This window comes from Pleurodeles waltl, chromosome 8 (genome assembly GCF_031143425.1).
Source record: "Pleurodeles waltl isolate 20211129_DDA chromosome 8, aPleWal1.hap1.20221129, whole genome shotgun sequence".
Taxonomy (NCBI): Eukaryota; Metazoa; Chordata; class Amphibia; order Caudata; family Salamandridae; genus Pleurodeles; species Pleurodeles waltl.
Genome location: NC_090447.1, coordinates 1,404,235,103 through 1,404,248,993, shown reverse-complemented (window position 1 = coordinate 1,404,248,993; position 13,891 = coordinate 1,404,235,103). Strand labels below are relative to the sequence as shown.

General features: G+C 46.8%; 1 protein-coding gene across 3 annotated transcripts in view; it reads right to left on the bottom strand.

Annotated features, from left to right (window-relative positions):
• The window catches only part of ITSN1 (intersectin 1), a 1,130,286-nt gene that overhangs the window by 1,030,405 nt on the left and 85,990 nt on the right, over positions 1–13,891 (bottom strand). For 2 of the 3 annotated variants that reach the window (XM_069202488.1, XM_069202490.1), the window contains exon 3: positions 134–247. In XM_069202488.1, the coding sequence (XP_069058589.1) occupies positions 134–247 (114 nt within the window). The remainder of the gene's footprint in view (positions 1–133; positions 248–13,891) is intronic. The other variant, XM_069202489.1, reaches the window with a different exon arrangement.

Sequence of the window (13,891 nt, the reverse complement as noted above, 5' to 3'; positions counted from 1 at the left end):
ACAGAGCATCTTTCTAGCTTTTCTCACTAAAAGACATATCTATATTTTTTTTTTTTCCATAGGTTGCAGTATGCTGATACTTCCAAACAAGTAAGCCAGTAAAGTAGATGAAAAAAATAGGTTTTTATTTTACCTGTAATAAATCCAGCGGTTGGCTTGAGACTATGGAATTGCTGATCATGTTTAGTTCTTTCTTCTACCGTTATTGTCCAAATATCCACGTTCCCGGACAAGGGAAAATGAGAAACTGAGAAATATACAAGCAATTCAATGACAAATCAGATTAAAACAAATCTTTCCACCGCAAGAAATCAAAATGTTTGCATTTATTCGTGAAAGATAAGGGCACATTCCATTTCAGAAACTGCACTGATCCTACACATGTAGTCAAACAACCATTCCTATGGATCTAATTATTAATTTTAAAAAAATGCTGAGCCTATTGTAATATTGTGAAGTTTTGTTTACAAGAGGTAAATCACATTGACTATCTTTGAGATTTCAAAAAGCGTAGATTCTTTGAACAGAGGGGTACAGGGATCCTGCCAATGTAAACCAAGTTGTAAGCTCTGTCTGCGTGTAAAGAGACTGAGAATTTCATCACCGGCACCACTATTCGGGGTAAGCACCAGTAAGTATGCAGTGCAATCTTGAGCTATCACCAGTGAGACGACAGAATCCGTTATAGTGGAATCCGTTATAGTGAAATCCTTGGTCATCATGGTCTTCTGCAGCAAGACCCACAAGATTTGGTACCACTGTTATACAACCTGTGTGTAAGGTTGTGCATTTCCACCAGAAAAGGAACTATGGAGCCAGGTGCAGGAAAATAGGTATTCTTTATCAAATCCGTATCCACAACTGATTAACTGTCATCCAAAGAATCCTCAGCAGGATTCTTGTGTGACATAAACAAGCTCAATGCCTTAGAGCTGCAATACTAGTGAAACAGCTCCCATCTTCCCTCATAGAAATGAACAAATAATAACAAATATTAGGCATAAAAGAAACCTAACAAAGTTTACATCACTAAAAGGTGAACAAATTATGAAACATTGGTAAACAATGATTAGCAACTAAAATCTATAGGTTAATGTTTAATGTTAATGTGTCCTCCGCCTGCTTCCTCACCCTCCGCAAGATCTTCCGCTGGATCCCCGCCGACACTAGAAAACCGTGACCCACGCCCTCGTCACGAGCCGCCTGGACTACGGTAACACCCTCTACGCTGGGACCACCGCCAAACTCCAAAAACACCTGCAACGTATTCAAAACGCCTCGGCCCGCCTCATCCTCGACATACCCTGCAACAGCCACATCTCCGCACACCTGAGACACCTGCATTGGCTCCCAGTCAGCAAAAGGATCACCTTCCGACTTCTCACCCACGCACACAAAGCCCTCCACAACAAGGGACCGGAATACCTCAATCGTCGCCTCAGCTTCTACGCCCCCACCCGTCTCCTCCGTTCCTCTGGCCTCGCGCTCGTTGCCGTCCCTCGCATCCGCAGCTCCACGGCAGGTGGGAGGTCCTTCTCCTTCCTGGCAGCCAAGACCTGGAACACCCTCCCCACCAGCCTCAGGACCACCCAGGACCACTCTGCTTTCCGGAGACTCCTCAAAACCTGGCTTTTCGAGCAGCAGTACCCCCCCCCCCCTTCCCCCTAGCACCTTGAGACCCGCACGGGTGAGTAGCGCGCTTTATAAATGTTAATGATTTGATTTGATTTGAATGTTTAAAAAAAACCACAAAGAATAATCAGATCGTTTTAAATGGTGTTTTCTTACCTACTTGTCCACTTTATCTCTATTTTGACCATCACCCACACTCTAGTGTGACCCTCACTCATGGAGTTCAACATATATAGTTTAGAACTAAGAATGTCAGTACTATCCTTGGAAGAATTCTCTACCACCTCTACTCCTGTAGTATCCTTTGCTTTCTTAAATAAAGCCACTGTGCTTAGGTCACACATTTTATCATCTTTCATTGTAATAGCATTGTTAAATAATTTTACCACTTCTGCAGTTTAGTGAATTTGGAGCCATCACAAGTGCAAGTAGGTGCACACATTTTTACTTAATCATCCACTTGAATCTGCATAAGCTTAGTTTTTTTGATACATCAGACTGTACATTTCTTTTCTCAACCAAGTCAACTTCACTTGATCTCCATGCATCACTGCGCAACACTTTTATCCCTCTTTTCCTCCACCAGTTTACTATGTTGTCTTCTACCATGAAATAGCCCAAAAGAAGACATGTTGGTCAAAGCATGAGGAGACAATCTATATGCTAACAACCTCTATTGCAACGGTCTTCCAATCCAAGCTGTTACTGTTTGCAAATAGCACACCTTTTTTAGACATACAGTTGGGACACTTTACCACTCTATTCGTCTCTGCGTAGTACAAGGGGCTTTTCTTGTGTGTTATACCACAACGGTTAAAAAAAAGTTTACATTTCTCTAGAACAAAATTGTAATGTATTGTCTTTTAAGAGTGTTCTAGGGAAACCTTCACGGTGGAATTTTTTTAATCCAAAATATTAATACCTATTTGAGAAGTTATATCCCTTTTACTAATAACTTCTGGCCACCTTGAAAAGATGTCAATTGAAACAATCAAATAAGGAGCACTGATTTCCCCTCACAAAGGTCCCACAATACATCTCCCCATGGACCACTAGGAAGTTCTCTGCAAATCACAGGAGGGACACGAGTTTTTATCATTGACCAGACACTGGCCACAACTACTGACAAATCTCTCCAACGCCAGATCAACATCTGGCCATCAAAAGTCTTAAAAATGACAACATGTCCCTCATGTGCAATACTAAGTATCTTACATCTAAAATATGCTTTTACAACTAATCTGGTTATCATGGAATAACACATTTTCACTACTCCACAACTCATTCCTCACCTTTACAAAAAATAAAAGGATAAAAGGATATTTTTTTTCTACCAATGTCTTTTCAGGCCACCCATCATGTAAATATATTCTACTTTTAATCAAAATGGGATATTACTCCGTTTCACTCTTCCTTCATAATAGAATTAAGAGATACTAAAAACCCACTTATCTACCCAAGCATAATCCCATATTAATCCATCAAGCAATATGATACTGTCTGTCTTAATGTAGACAATCAGCAACATAATTAGCTTCACCAGGAATGTATTCATAACAAAAGTGTGCCCCTGTAACTCAACTACCCATCTTCTAATGTGTGCAGGCACCGAACTGTGTCCTTTCATAGTAAAAATCTCTTTAAGAGGTTTATGATCTGATGGGATGATAAATGCATAAGAAAACTCCTGAACTTTTTAACTGCCCAACTAACAGCCCATGTATCCTTTTCAATATTCTTTCACAAATCAAAGGGCAGGTATGAATGCACCTTGTGTTTTGCTTCACGTTCTCATTCTACCACTGAGGAAAATTATTCATTAATTGAAAGGAGGCACTGGAGAGTGCATGCGCTATAGAGAAATTCAATAGTACATTTGGAGTTCCACTTTCACACTACATACAGACAACAAACCACTGGCGAATGTACTGACAACTCCTGGAGTACTTAAAGCAATACCCAGAATAGCAAAATGTCACTAAAACAGTTGGATTAAAATTATGATGTTGAATATCTTCCTAGGATACAAAACAAAGTAGATAACTACATTACTAAGAACGCCTTTGCTATTAGAGAAACATACTCCATCTGAGTGGGATGAATTTAACATGGCACGGATTGATAATGTAAATTATGAATGTGCTATCTTGCAGGAAGATTGGAAAGTAGGATACAGTACAGATCATGTACAGAAGAGTAAAGAATTACACAAGGATTGGATGGCCGGTCAAGAAGCAATAGAATGAAGATTGTAAAAGGTATTGGAAGGTGAGGTCTGAACTGTCTATGGACAAACAAGTTTTATCATTGAGAGGTGGTAGGATTGTGCTACCTGCAACCTTAAAACAGAAAATCACGTTGATCATACAAGAATGTCATCTAGGTATAATCAAATAAAAATAGAGAATCACAAGTTCGTATTCGTGGCCTGTGAAAGATTCCGAAGTGGAAAGGTCTATCAGAAATTGGGTGAAGTTTGCATGTGTTAAACCGCGGGTAGTTTTTAGATTACCCCTGTCTCATGGACTCTCCCTTAAGGCCCATCGAAGACCCCCATCATGGACATTCCAGATTTCAAGAGTAAAGTGTACAGTATGCAACTGTTCTTGTTCGTTTTTTTTTTTTAAAGCCAGAAGTAGAAGCACGACAAAATTGATTCTCAATCTGTCATTTCTTTCCTAGAAAATTTTTCCCTTTAAGAAGGCATTCCTAAATCTTTACTTAATCACAATAGACTTCAAGTTGTTTCGGATGTCATTGAAAATGTCTTGCTAGGGAATTGAGTTAAACAAATATAACAAACATACCTTACTATATCACCCCGCTGGTAATGCTGCAGTAGAACTCTTTAATAGGGTGATAAGGGAAAATGTGCAAACGGCTATTAGTGGCGCGCACAACATGGGAGCAAAGAACTAAGTAGGTTGATTTGGGCATATCGGATTATCTCGACTAACAGGCTATAGTCCTTTTTGAATGTCGAAGAGAGGCATGGCCAAGCTTGCGATGGAGTAGAACGACAGATTGAGTCTCTCCAGTCCCCGTTCATGCCCCATCTGCCGCCTGACGCATCGGAGCCGGCTTGAATATCAGGGCGGCGGCTGAGTGGGCGTGGGCGTCGGGGGGGGGGGGGGGGGCTTGGGGGCAATCAAACGCACTGCCCCGTGATTCCCCTATTAACAAGAAGTTTCTGTAGCACGATTCAAGATGGGTCTGGCCATTATGACATGGGCTCGGCGCCACAGCCAAGTTGCTACGCACCTGCCATCTTGAACGCCGCACAGGGTGTACCAGCTGTAGCAGATCACCTGAATCAGCTTAAGGCCGCTCACCCCAGCGCGCACCGGAAGGGGAGAACAGGTAGGAGGGGAGCAAGTCGCAGGATAGCAGACAGTAGAAAGAGGACGCTGCATTTCCAAAGGCACTGAGGACTTGGGGGGAGCGCTGTGGGGAGACGCAAGCAAGAGAGTGGAAGAGCGGACTGAAAGAGAACGGGCCGGAGGACAAACAGCAGAGGACACCGTCCAACTGTGGCTGAGGCTCTTCAGCAGATATGAGTAGCATCAGTGTGGCATGGGGAATTGCACCGGGTTGTGCCCGCGCACACCCTCCCGGCCCCCCCTCGCTGCTGGTGGCCCTCGTGGCCTGCTCCCCCCCCCCCCGGGTGGCTGCTCTTCCCACCCTATGGAGCCGTAACAAAACGCACCCTACAAGGTAAGCACACTGGGTGTGTGCAGAGACTCTTTTTGCCCCTGAAGTCCCAGAGGCCACCGGACCTGAAAGCTGCAGTACGTAGTGAGGGCCGGAAGGAGGGCCTACAACAGCTAAGAGTGGGGGCCTGCCATATCTGTGTGGAGGAGTGAGGGTAGTGAGGCAGCGAAAGATGCACTGATAGCTTACCCGGCCGGGAGGGCGCAACAGAGGGCACTGGAGAAGGAGCAGGGCTCATTCAGCTAGGATATCCGCAACACAGAGACTGGCAGAACTGACTATGCTCTCCCAGGCCTACCCAGCGGAGGACCCAGTAGTAATAAGGCGGCCTATACTTTGAAACAACTTGGACTGTGCCTGCAGGGGATTCACCCTCTACATTGCTGGACCAGCCTATGCCTGCTGAAGCAGCCTTTTCGGAAAACATCCAACTGCCCAAAAGAAAGGTGAGATGCTGCACAGGGCAACATATAGCCCCATCCACAAGTGCACCACTTAATGGGCACACTCCCAGAGGCTGAGATGCGACCTTAGGGCCTTGAGAAGAGGGCTCCCCACACCCAGAGACCAAATACAGTTAGCAGACCATGCACTTTCTTGAGCACCCTGCACAAGAGGGCTTACTTCAAAACCTCTACCACCTGTGGTCCGCCCTGGCCCCGCCATGGCCTGACTACTCTCACAACTTCTACTTATAATTCAGGCTGAATCCTGAAGAACGAGCACAGACCCTGTGGAAACAGCAGAAGGGACAGAGTGAAAATTATATGGTAACGCCCACTGAATGGGGGACCCGATACAAACTAACAGAAAGGCATCAACCAACTAATCACTGTTGGTGCGACTCTGAGGAGCTATAACTATTCTGGCAGAATCCGTTGGAAGTCCCCAGAAAGCCATACAGATCTGCTTTTTTCCTATGATAGTGGCATCCATCATCTGAGGCCCATGACACCCTGCGAGGATACAGTGCTGCTCCAGAGCAAAGTCTTGCATTACATTAGTATGTTACCTGGTACTACACGTGGAAGTAGCCCCTAAACTATTCATGAGAAGCCCCTGAGAGACTATAACCCACGTCAGCTGATATCTACTGCCCCCAGAGAAGGATAGCACACACCTCCCCATGATTTGCTGATGTCCACACAGGCACAGCTGCAGTAGCCACACTGCAGTAAACCTAGCCCCAACTGTAACCACCCTTCCCCCCACGATATATAAGCTGAAGACAATACATGGAAATGCCCTGCAACAAATCAGTCAAGGAAACACTGGTAACCGTCTTGTGGGGCAAGACGCCGCCTACAGAAAAGTACAAGGTAATGGAGTTATAGGGCAACCCTACAGAAACACCCCTCTCAACACCCCTAACACAAGACTACATGAAACATTTCCTACAAGAGATCCTCATGGATATCGGTTCACTCAGAGCGGATTTCAAATCCTGCATCAGAGATGTCAAGAAAGAGGTATCCTAATTAGGGAACTAGTTGATGACCTAGAATATACAAAGGACACTGTCAGAAGATCAAGAAATGCTATGGAGGCGCATCACTACCCTGGAGGAGCAACACCTCAAACATCAGGCCAAGCAAGAACCCCTTGAAAACCGCAGTCACCGGAATAACATCTGCATTTGGAGAGGGGGTCAAAGGTACAAGAAGGGGATGACATCATGGCATTTACAACAGCCCTTCTTCACGCGGTTAGGGAGAGACACTGCTGCACCCCCATCCTGGATAGAGCCGAACTGGTGGCCTCTGCCCTGAACCGCCCAGATGTGTCACCAGACATCCTGACTAGGATGCACTATTTCATGGAGGAGGCCATTCTACGTGCAGCCAGAAGGAAGGCTGCCATGATTTTTCGGGGTCACACTCATCATAACTGTTACAAGATCTCCCAACCAGCACCTTAAGACGCAGACAATATTTTAAACCAATCACGGACAAGCTATGTGCAATGAACATTAGATATCAGTGGGGCACCCCTTCGCCCTACTCTTTACGTGGGTGGGCAAACAAAGATCACTGCACTCTCTGACAGAAGCAAAGAAACTGCTAGGAATGTCCTCCCCCGTCGAAAACAACTCAACCTCCCCAACACGGGACACTCGCAGAAAAGTCTTGAGACCCACCTGGACCACGGTGGGTCCCTGTCTCCCACACAAATCCTCAACACAGCTGATCACACCTTCGCAATATGGAAAAGGATACATCCCTGGCATCATTGACGACTGGATCTGCTTAAGGAATGAAACATAACATACTGACACCCCTCCCCCCAACTTGTAATGGACATCAGCCAGGGATGGGACCCACAACTAAAAGAGGTGGTGGCGGCCAGGGGCCGGAGGGACACATGGTCCGATGCCTGTGATGACCTACCTCTCCATTTGATGGAACTGCCCCATGCATCCCACGCCCGACAGGGTTACTCCTCAGTTGAGATGCTGGCACATCTGTTCTGATCTCTGAGGGAAGTAAACGAGCTAGTAGGACCTGGTTGGTCCGTAACTGCTTTTTATTCGTTCTTAACTCTTTTTCTTTCAGGTCTAGACATGCAAGTGGACATAGGCACAATGGCAGGCAGGTTGTTTTGAGAATATGACAAAGCATCAAGGGGTACGAGTGGGACCCCATATCATACATGGGTAGTCACAGACAGCTACAACCCAGCCAGCCCTTTTTGCCCCTTTCTTCATGGATAAGAGACTCAAATTAATTTGCTTGAACATCCGAGACTTCCCCAAACGAGCGGAAACAGGTTTGGAGTTATTTCCTGCTTCACAACTCTGATTTAGGGGGTCATTACGACCCTGGTGGCCGGCGGTATGTTGGCGGTAACACCGCCAGCAATTATGACCGTGGCGGAAAAGCCACGGCCATACCGCCGGCCCCTCCACTTTGCCGCCAGGATTCCGCCTGGCGGTCATAATCCCCAGGGCAGCGATGCATGCACCGCGGCCCTGGGGATTATGAGTCCCCGACCGCCAGCCTGTCCATGGCGGTACACACCGCCATGGAAAGGCCGGCGGTAAGGGGATTTGGGGTGCAATTTCGGGCAGTGAAATGCGCGACGGGTGCTACTGCACCCGCTGCACATCAGCATTGCCGCCGGCTCTATTACGAGCCGGCTGCAATGTTGATGTGACATTTCTGCTGGGCCAGCGGACGGTAACACTGTTACCGTACGCTGGCCCAGCGGAAATGTCATAATAGGGAGACAGAAATACCGCCGGCAATGGCGGTATTCTGTCTCCCGCGGCCTTGGCGGTCTTTTGAAAAGACCGCGAGGTCGTAATGACCCCCATAGTCTTTTTGCAGGAGACACATCTCCAGACCATAGATCACCACAGAATGGCACATCCTCATTACCCAATTTGCTACTGGGCCTCTGCAGACTTTAAAACATTGGGGGTTGGGATGTTATGCAAATCACGCTTTGGTTCCAGCATCACTAGCGTGATAAGAGAAAGGGATGGTCAATATTTGACTTTACGTGTGACTCATAGGCAGCAACACCTCCACTACTCAACAGATCTGCCCGTAACATCTCACAGGGCTTTATCTCTGGTGTGTCCTACATGACCAACTACAAGGGGTCGAGGGAGATGTAATCGTGGGAAGGGATCTTAACAAGGCATTGGCTACTATGATGGATAGGAATTCTTCCTCCTATCAGGTTAGCAGAGCCATGTCTGGCCACATGAGAAAAAAAACAAGATGTGGGCAACGTCTATGCCTGGCGTTAGGTACCCTGACGCTAGGGATTACTCCTTTTTCTCCCGTGTCCATTCCTCCTAATCACGGGTAGATTATCTCCACTTGACACACTCCCTTCTACAAACACTAAAGACCACTGAGATATCAACTATGTCCATATCAAATCGTGCTGATATTGAACTGATATGGCTATCTTCCCCACTGTCCACCAAAATTCCCCCACAGTGGCGTTTGCCCCCTAGACTTCTCCATGATTCAGAGACTTCTCCATGATTTAGTCGACAAGGCGGGCATAGTTGATTATTTTACACCTAACACCATATAATATGTCCCACTAGGTACACTATGGGATGGCTTCAAAGCTACCATCCAGGGGTAATATCAATAGCTATCGCCAGAAACATAGAAGCCTGACTAGTAGAAAATAAATGGACCACTGAGATATAATAACTAGAGTCCCACAACAAGTTATAACCTTCTTGCCGCCTCAGAAGACAGCTGGCCATCCTACAGGGGCAACAAAGTGCTCACCAGACAAAGAGCAGAACGATCCCTCATAGCTCCCCCGGAGTACAACAAGCGGAAGGATTTCGCTGAATATTATCAAGCTCTTTACAGCTCCAAAGAGGCTCCAACCACAAGAATAGCAGCCTACCTGGCAAAATGTGCCACACAACCCTAGCATGATGTTGGAGGCACCTATCACCCTAGATGATCTTAGTTGCACATTCCCCAGGGCTGGACAGCCTACAGTTTAGTTTGTATGCGCTGTTCCTACCAGAACTGCGCAATCACTTGGTCCATTTATTGCACACTTTCACACACTAAACAGGACTCGCACCCTCTATGGCCACCAGAGAGATCTCACTCATCCCCAAGCCAGGCAAAGATATGTCACTTTGCTCTTCGTATCGCTCTATAGGCCTTAAATAACAATGCAAAGCTCTTTACTAAGTTTGTAGCCCTCAGACTCGAACACCATCTCCCATACCTCATAGAATCTGATCAAGTAGGCTTCATATGTCCTAGTCAGGGAGCTGATAATGTCCGACGAGTGGCACTTTTGGTAGAGAAAGCCCAGCATTACCAAATAACGTTGTGCCTTTTTTCGCTTGACGTGGAGAAGACTTTTGACTGAGCTACATGGGACTTTCTGAACACAGTCTTAGGTAAAACAGGGATTGGCCCATCATGATCTCTCAAATAATGGCATCTTATGTTGCACCAGTGGCAAACATTAGGGGAAATGGGCAATGCACTGATCCAATCAACATCCGTAGAGGCACTCTACAAGGCTGCCCCATGTTGCACCTCTTATTTGTCTTAATGGTGGAACCCCTGGCCACCTCCATCTGCCACGCAGATTAAATAGCGGGCATTCCTTTTGGGGGGCAAACAAATAAGATTAACCTATTTGCTGATGATCTTTTTCCTCACTCCTTTCCCAACCCGCCACTTCCCTCCCGGCTATGGTTTCCCACCTTGGCGAATAGGAGGCTGTATCTGCCTTCAAAGTACATTTGTCCAAATCTAGCATATACGATCTATCAGTCCTGACAGAGGAAATACCTAAACTGCAAGCTCTGGCCCCATTTAAGTGGCACTATGACAAAATCAAATACTTGGAACTATATCTCACACCCACACTCACCTCGTGGACCAAAGCCAACTGACCCCTCCTTACGCCATGCCATTCTTGAAGACCTCCTAAGGTGGAAACACCTACCCATTTCCTGGCTGGGGAGGGTGAATGTCATCAAAATTAACATTTACCTGGGACCCTCTATTTATTTCAGACTTTACCTACCCCTATACCTCAAGATGACAATGCACACTTGCAATGGGATATCCATACGTACATTTGGAGCAGGAAGCGCCCTAGGATATATAAAGGCCTTGATGCAGTTCTGCTTAAGTGGGGGGGGGGGGGGGGGGGATTGGCTTGCCCTAATCTTAGGGAATATTACCGGGCTGCCCATTTGCCATATATATCTCGGCCTGGGTGACGCGGGAGAGTGAATCCACTTGCTCCATATGGATATAGCAGTGGCCTGCAGACCACTATGGGACATCAAATGGATGCACAGGCAAGCCCGACCCCCACAGTGCATACTGAGCCATCCCCACCAAGACTGCTCTCAATATATGGAACAAACTGGCACTTAAAGAGGGACTGACCACCTTTCCCTCTCCTAATACTCCAATCGCATGCAACCTAGAATTTACGCCTGCCTTGTACCTGTCGCTTTCGAAGACTGGACAGATTAATGTAGAACCTTCCGAGACCCCTTTGTAGGGACGGAAATGAAATCCTTTGACCAATGCAAGATGGAATTTTACTTAGGAGACAAAGTCAAACTACATTACCTTCAGCTAAGGCACTGGGGCTGACGTCTGTCGGTTTACCAACACATCATTAGATCATACACAGCTCACGAGGGCTCATATCCTATATTTACTCTACAATACAACACTCTTCCCCCTCCCCTGTACCAACCCACCCATATCATTGAAAATGGAACACGATTGGTGCAGATGAGATTACACCCAAACAATGGGACACTTTATGCCACAACATACCCAGAACTTACTGGTCCCTTCCTCCAAGGGAAACAGCTTACAAAATTATCTATCAATGGTATTACACCCATCCAGTCTCTCCACCATATACGAGGGTGCATCAGATGTGTGCTGGCGATGCCTAAACAGCTCTGGGGATTTCTGCCACATTTGGTGGCCCTGCGCCAAGATTGCCATTTTCTGGAAAGAGATCCTTAGCCATGTCAAAGCTAATGTGGGATACCCTTGTCTTGCTACATATCACCTCGACTCAAAGCAATGTCACAGCAGAATGAACACCTATTAGCTACAAGCTTCAGGCAGCCCAACATCTGACTGCACTGGCTTGGAAACAAACAACCACACCCAGCATGGCCCAATAGTTTACACAGCTATGGCATGCACTGGCCATGGAAAATATCTCACACAGTTTGATTAAAACAGATGCGAAATCTCAAGTGATATGGCGCCCCCTCATACACAACCGCACACACCAACTTAACATGCTTCAATCCCGCACAACTCAAAGCTTCGCAACTGTTTCCGGATCCTTAATGAGTACGAGCAATTCCCTTCCAATATCAGCCTGCCACCTACAATGAACAATGAAGCGATGCAACTATTGAGATTGACTCTGATAATATGATGAAAACCATTCTGACTTGCACCATGTTTGTATTATTTGATGTCAAGTTGCCTAAGGTTGTTTGTTATACCTGCCCTATTTATCTCACCCTAACCATACATTCTCCCATCCCTTATTGCCTCCTTATGAACCTGGCTACTCTATTAGACCTTTAACCCGTTGCTCTCCATCACCCCTTTCACTAAGCCTGGTCATCAGGCATTTAAGGAGACTATTGTAAAGCTGCACTGTCCAATTAAAGAAAAACTAACGCATACCAGGCTTATACTAATGTAATGTATATTTCTTCTGTAAACCTTAATAAAGAAATTAAATAAATAAATGTACGTTGAAGGGTAGGGAACCTTGCACTAAAGACAATGTTGCTTGGATGTCTGGAGATCACAAGGAACAATGGTTTGCTTCTGGTGTTTGAGACAATATAAGGGAGGCACAAAAAATCTACAAGGAGAATTATGATCAGAGACAAAGTGTCAAGGATGGTGTTCTTGAATAAGGTGGTTGGGTGCGTGTCAAAACAGCAATGGGGGGGTGTGGGGGGTGGTTTGGGGGACATGGCCTACCTGCCGAACTTGGTGGTCGCACTGTGAAGCTCTCGGCGGTCGCAACTTATCCTATCTAATCCTGCAACACTGCACCCACCCCCCTGTGAGGAGAGGCCTGCGCCCCATCAGGATGGTGACGGGGCAGTGGTGTGCCCAACACGGGGGAAATCGGGGCATGGTAGGCCCTGTGACTACTACATGGCCTGCTGGGGCCCCACTGGAGCCCTTGAGAGGTGGGCCCCGATTGCTTCAGAACCTGTATGGACACAATGGGAAGCACCGATCGGGTGCGGCCCGGCCCCCCAGGGTTGACGAGCCTGCTCGCAACTCAGCCTGGCAGAGTGCTGTAGAGGATGTTCTCTTGTACCAGACATACAGTTCAGTGATTTGGGTGGTTGCCTGGTGGGTGTCCCCCTGTACTGTGGCTCCCCACGTCCTGTCTGCCTCACTGCCCCCTTATTCCATTCATCTACAGCAAGGGGGGCTGCAACTCTGTCTCCATCATCCTTTGCACGAGAGCCAAAGGCCGGTTGCTGGGGCCCCTGGTATAATTCGGGAGCTGCTTATATCACCTGCCTGTTGAGGCAGGGTGCTTTGCTGGGGGAGACAGTGGCCACATAGGCGATGAGATCATGAGAGCTGCATGGATGAGAAGGCCGCCATGTGTGGTGGCCACACTTTATAGCTTTGAGAACCTATGCACAAGAGATTCTAATAAATGACTGGGTGCCCTGGTGGAGACAAACACTGAAGTGACGCAACGCCAGTAGCACCTTCAGTGTTACCTGTGGCCTAGTGGGGCCTTTACCTAGCCTTGGCTGGGTGCTGAGGGATCACTCATGCTTAACAGAATGCTCTGCTGCCCTGTGTTCCTGGGGGTCTGGCGGGTCGTGAATACTGAGACACGCACCTAATGGACAAGCACAACATGACGAACGACAAAGTCCCACGGGCCCAAAACAGCATACGATGGACAAATATACACAGCTGAGTGCTGCTACACAGGCCCTAATATACAACGATCAGGTTATGTCAAACCTGGACAATGCAACACTACTTGCAGCGATCACACA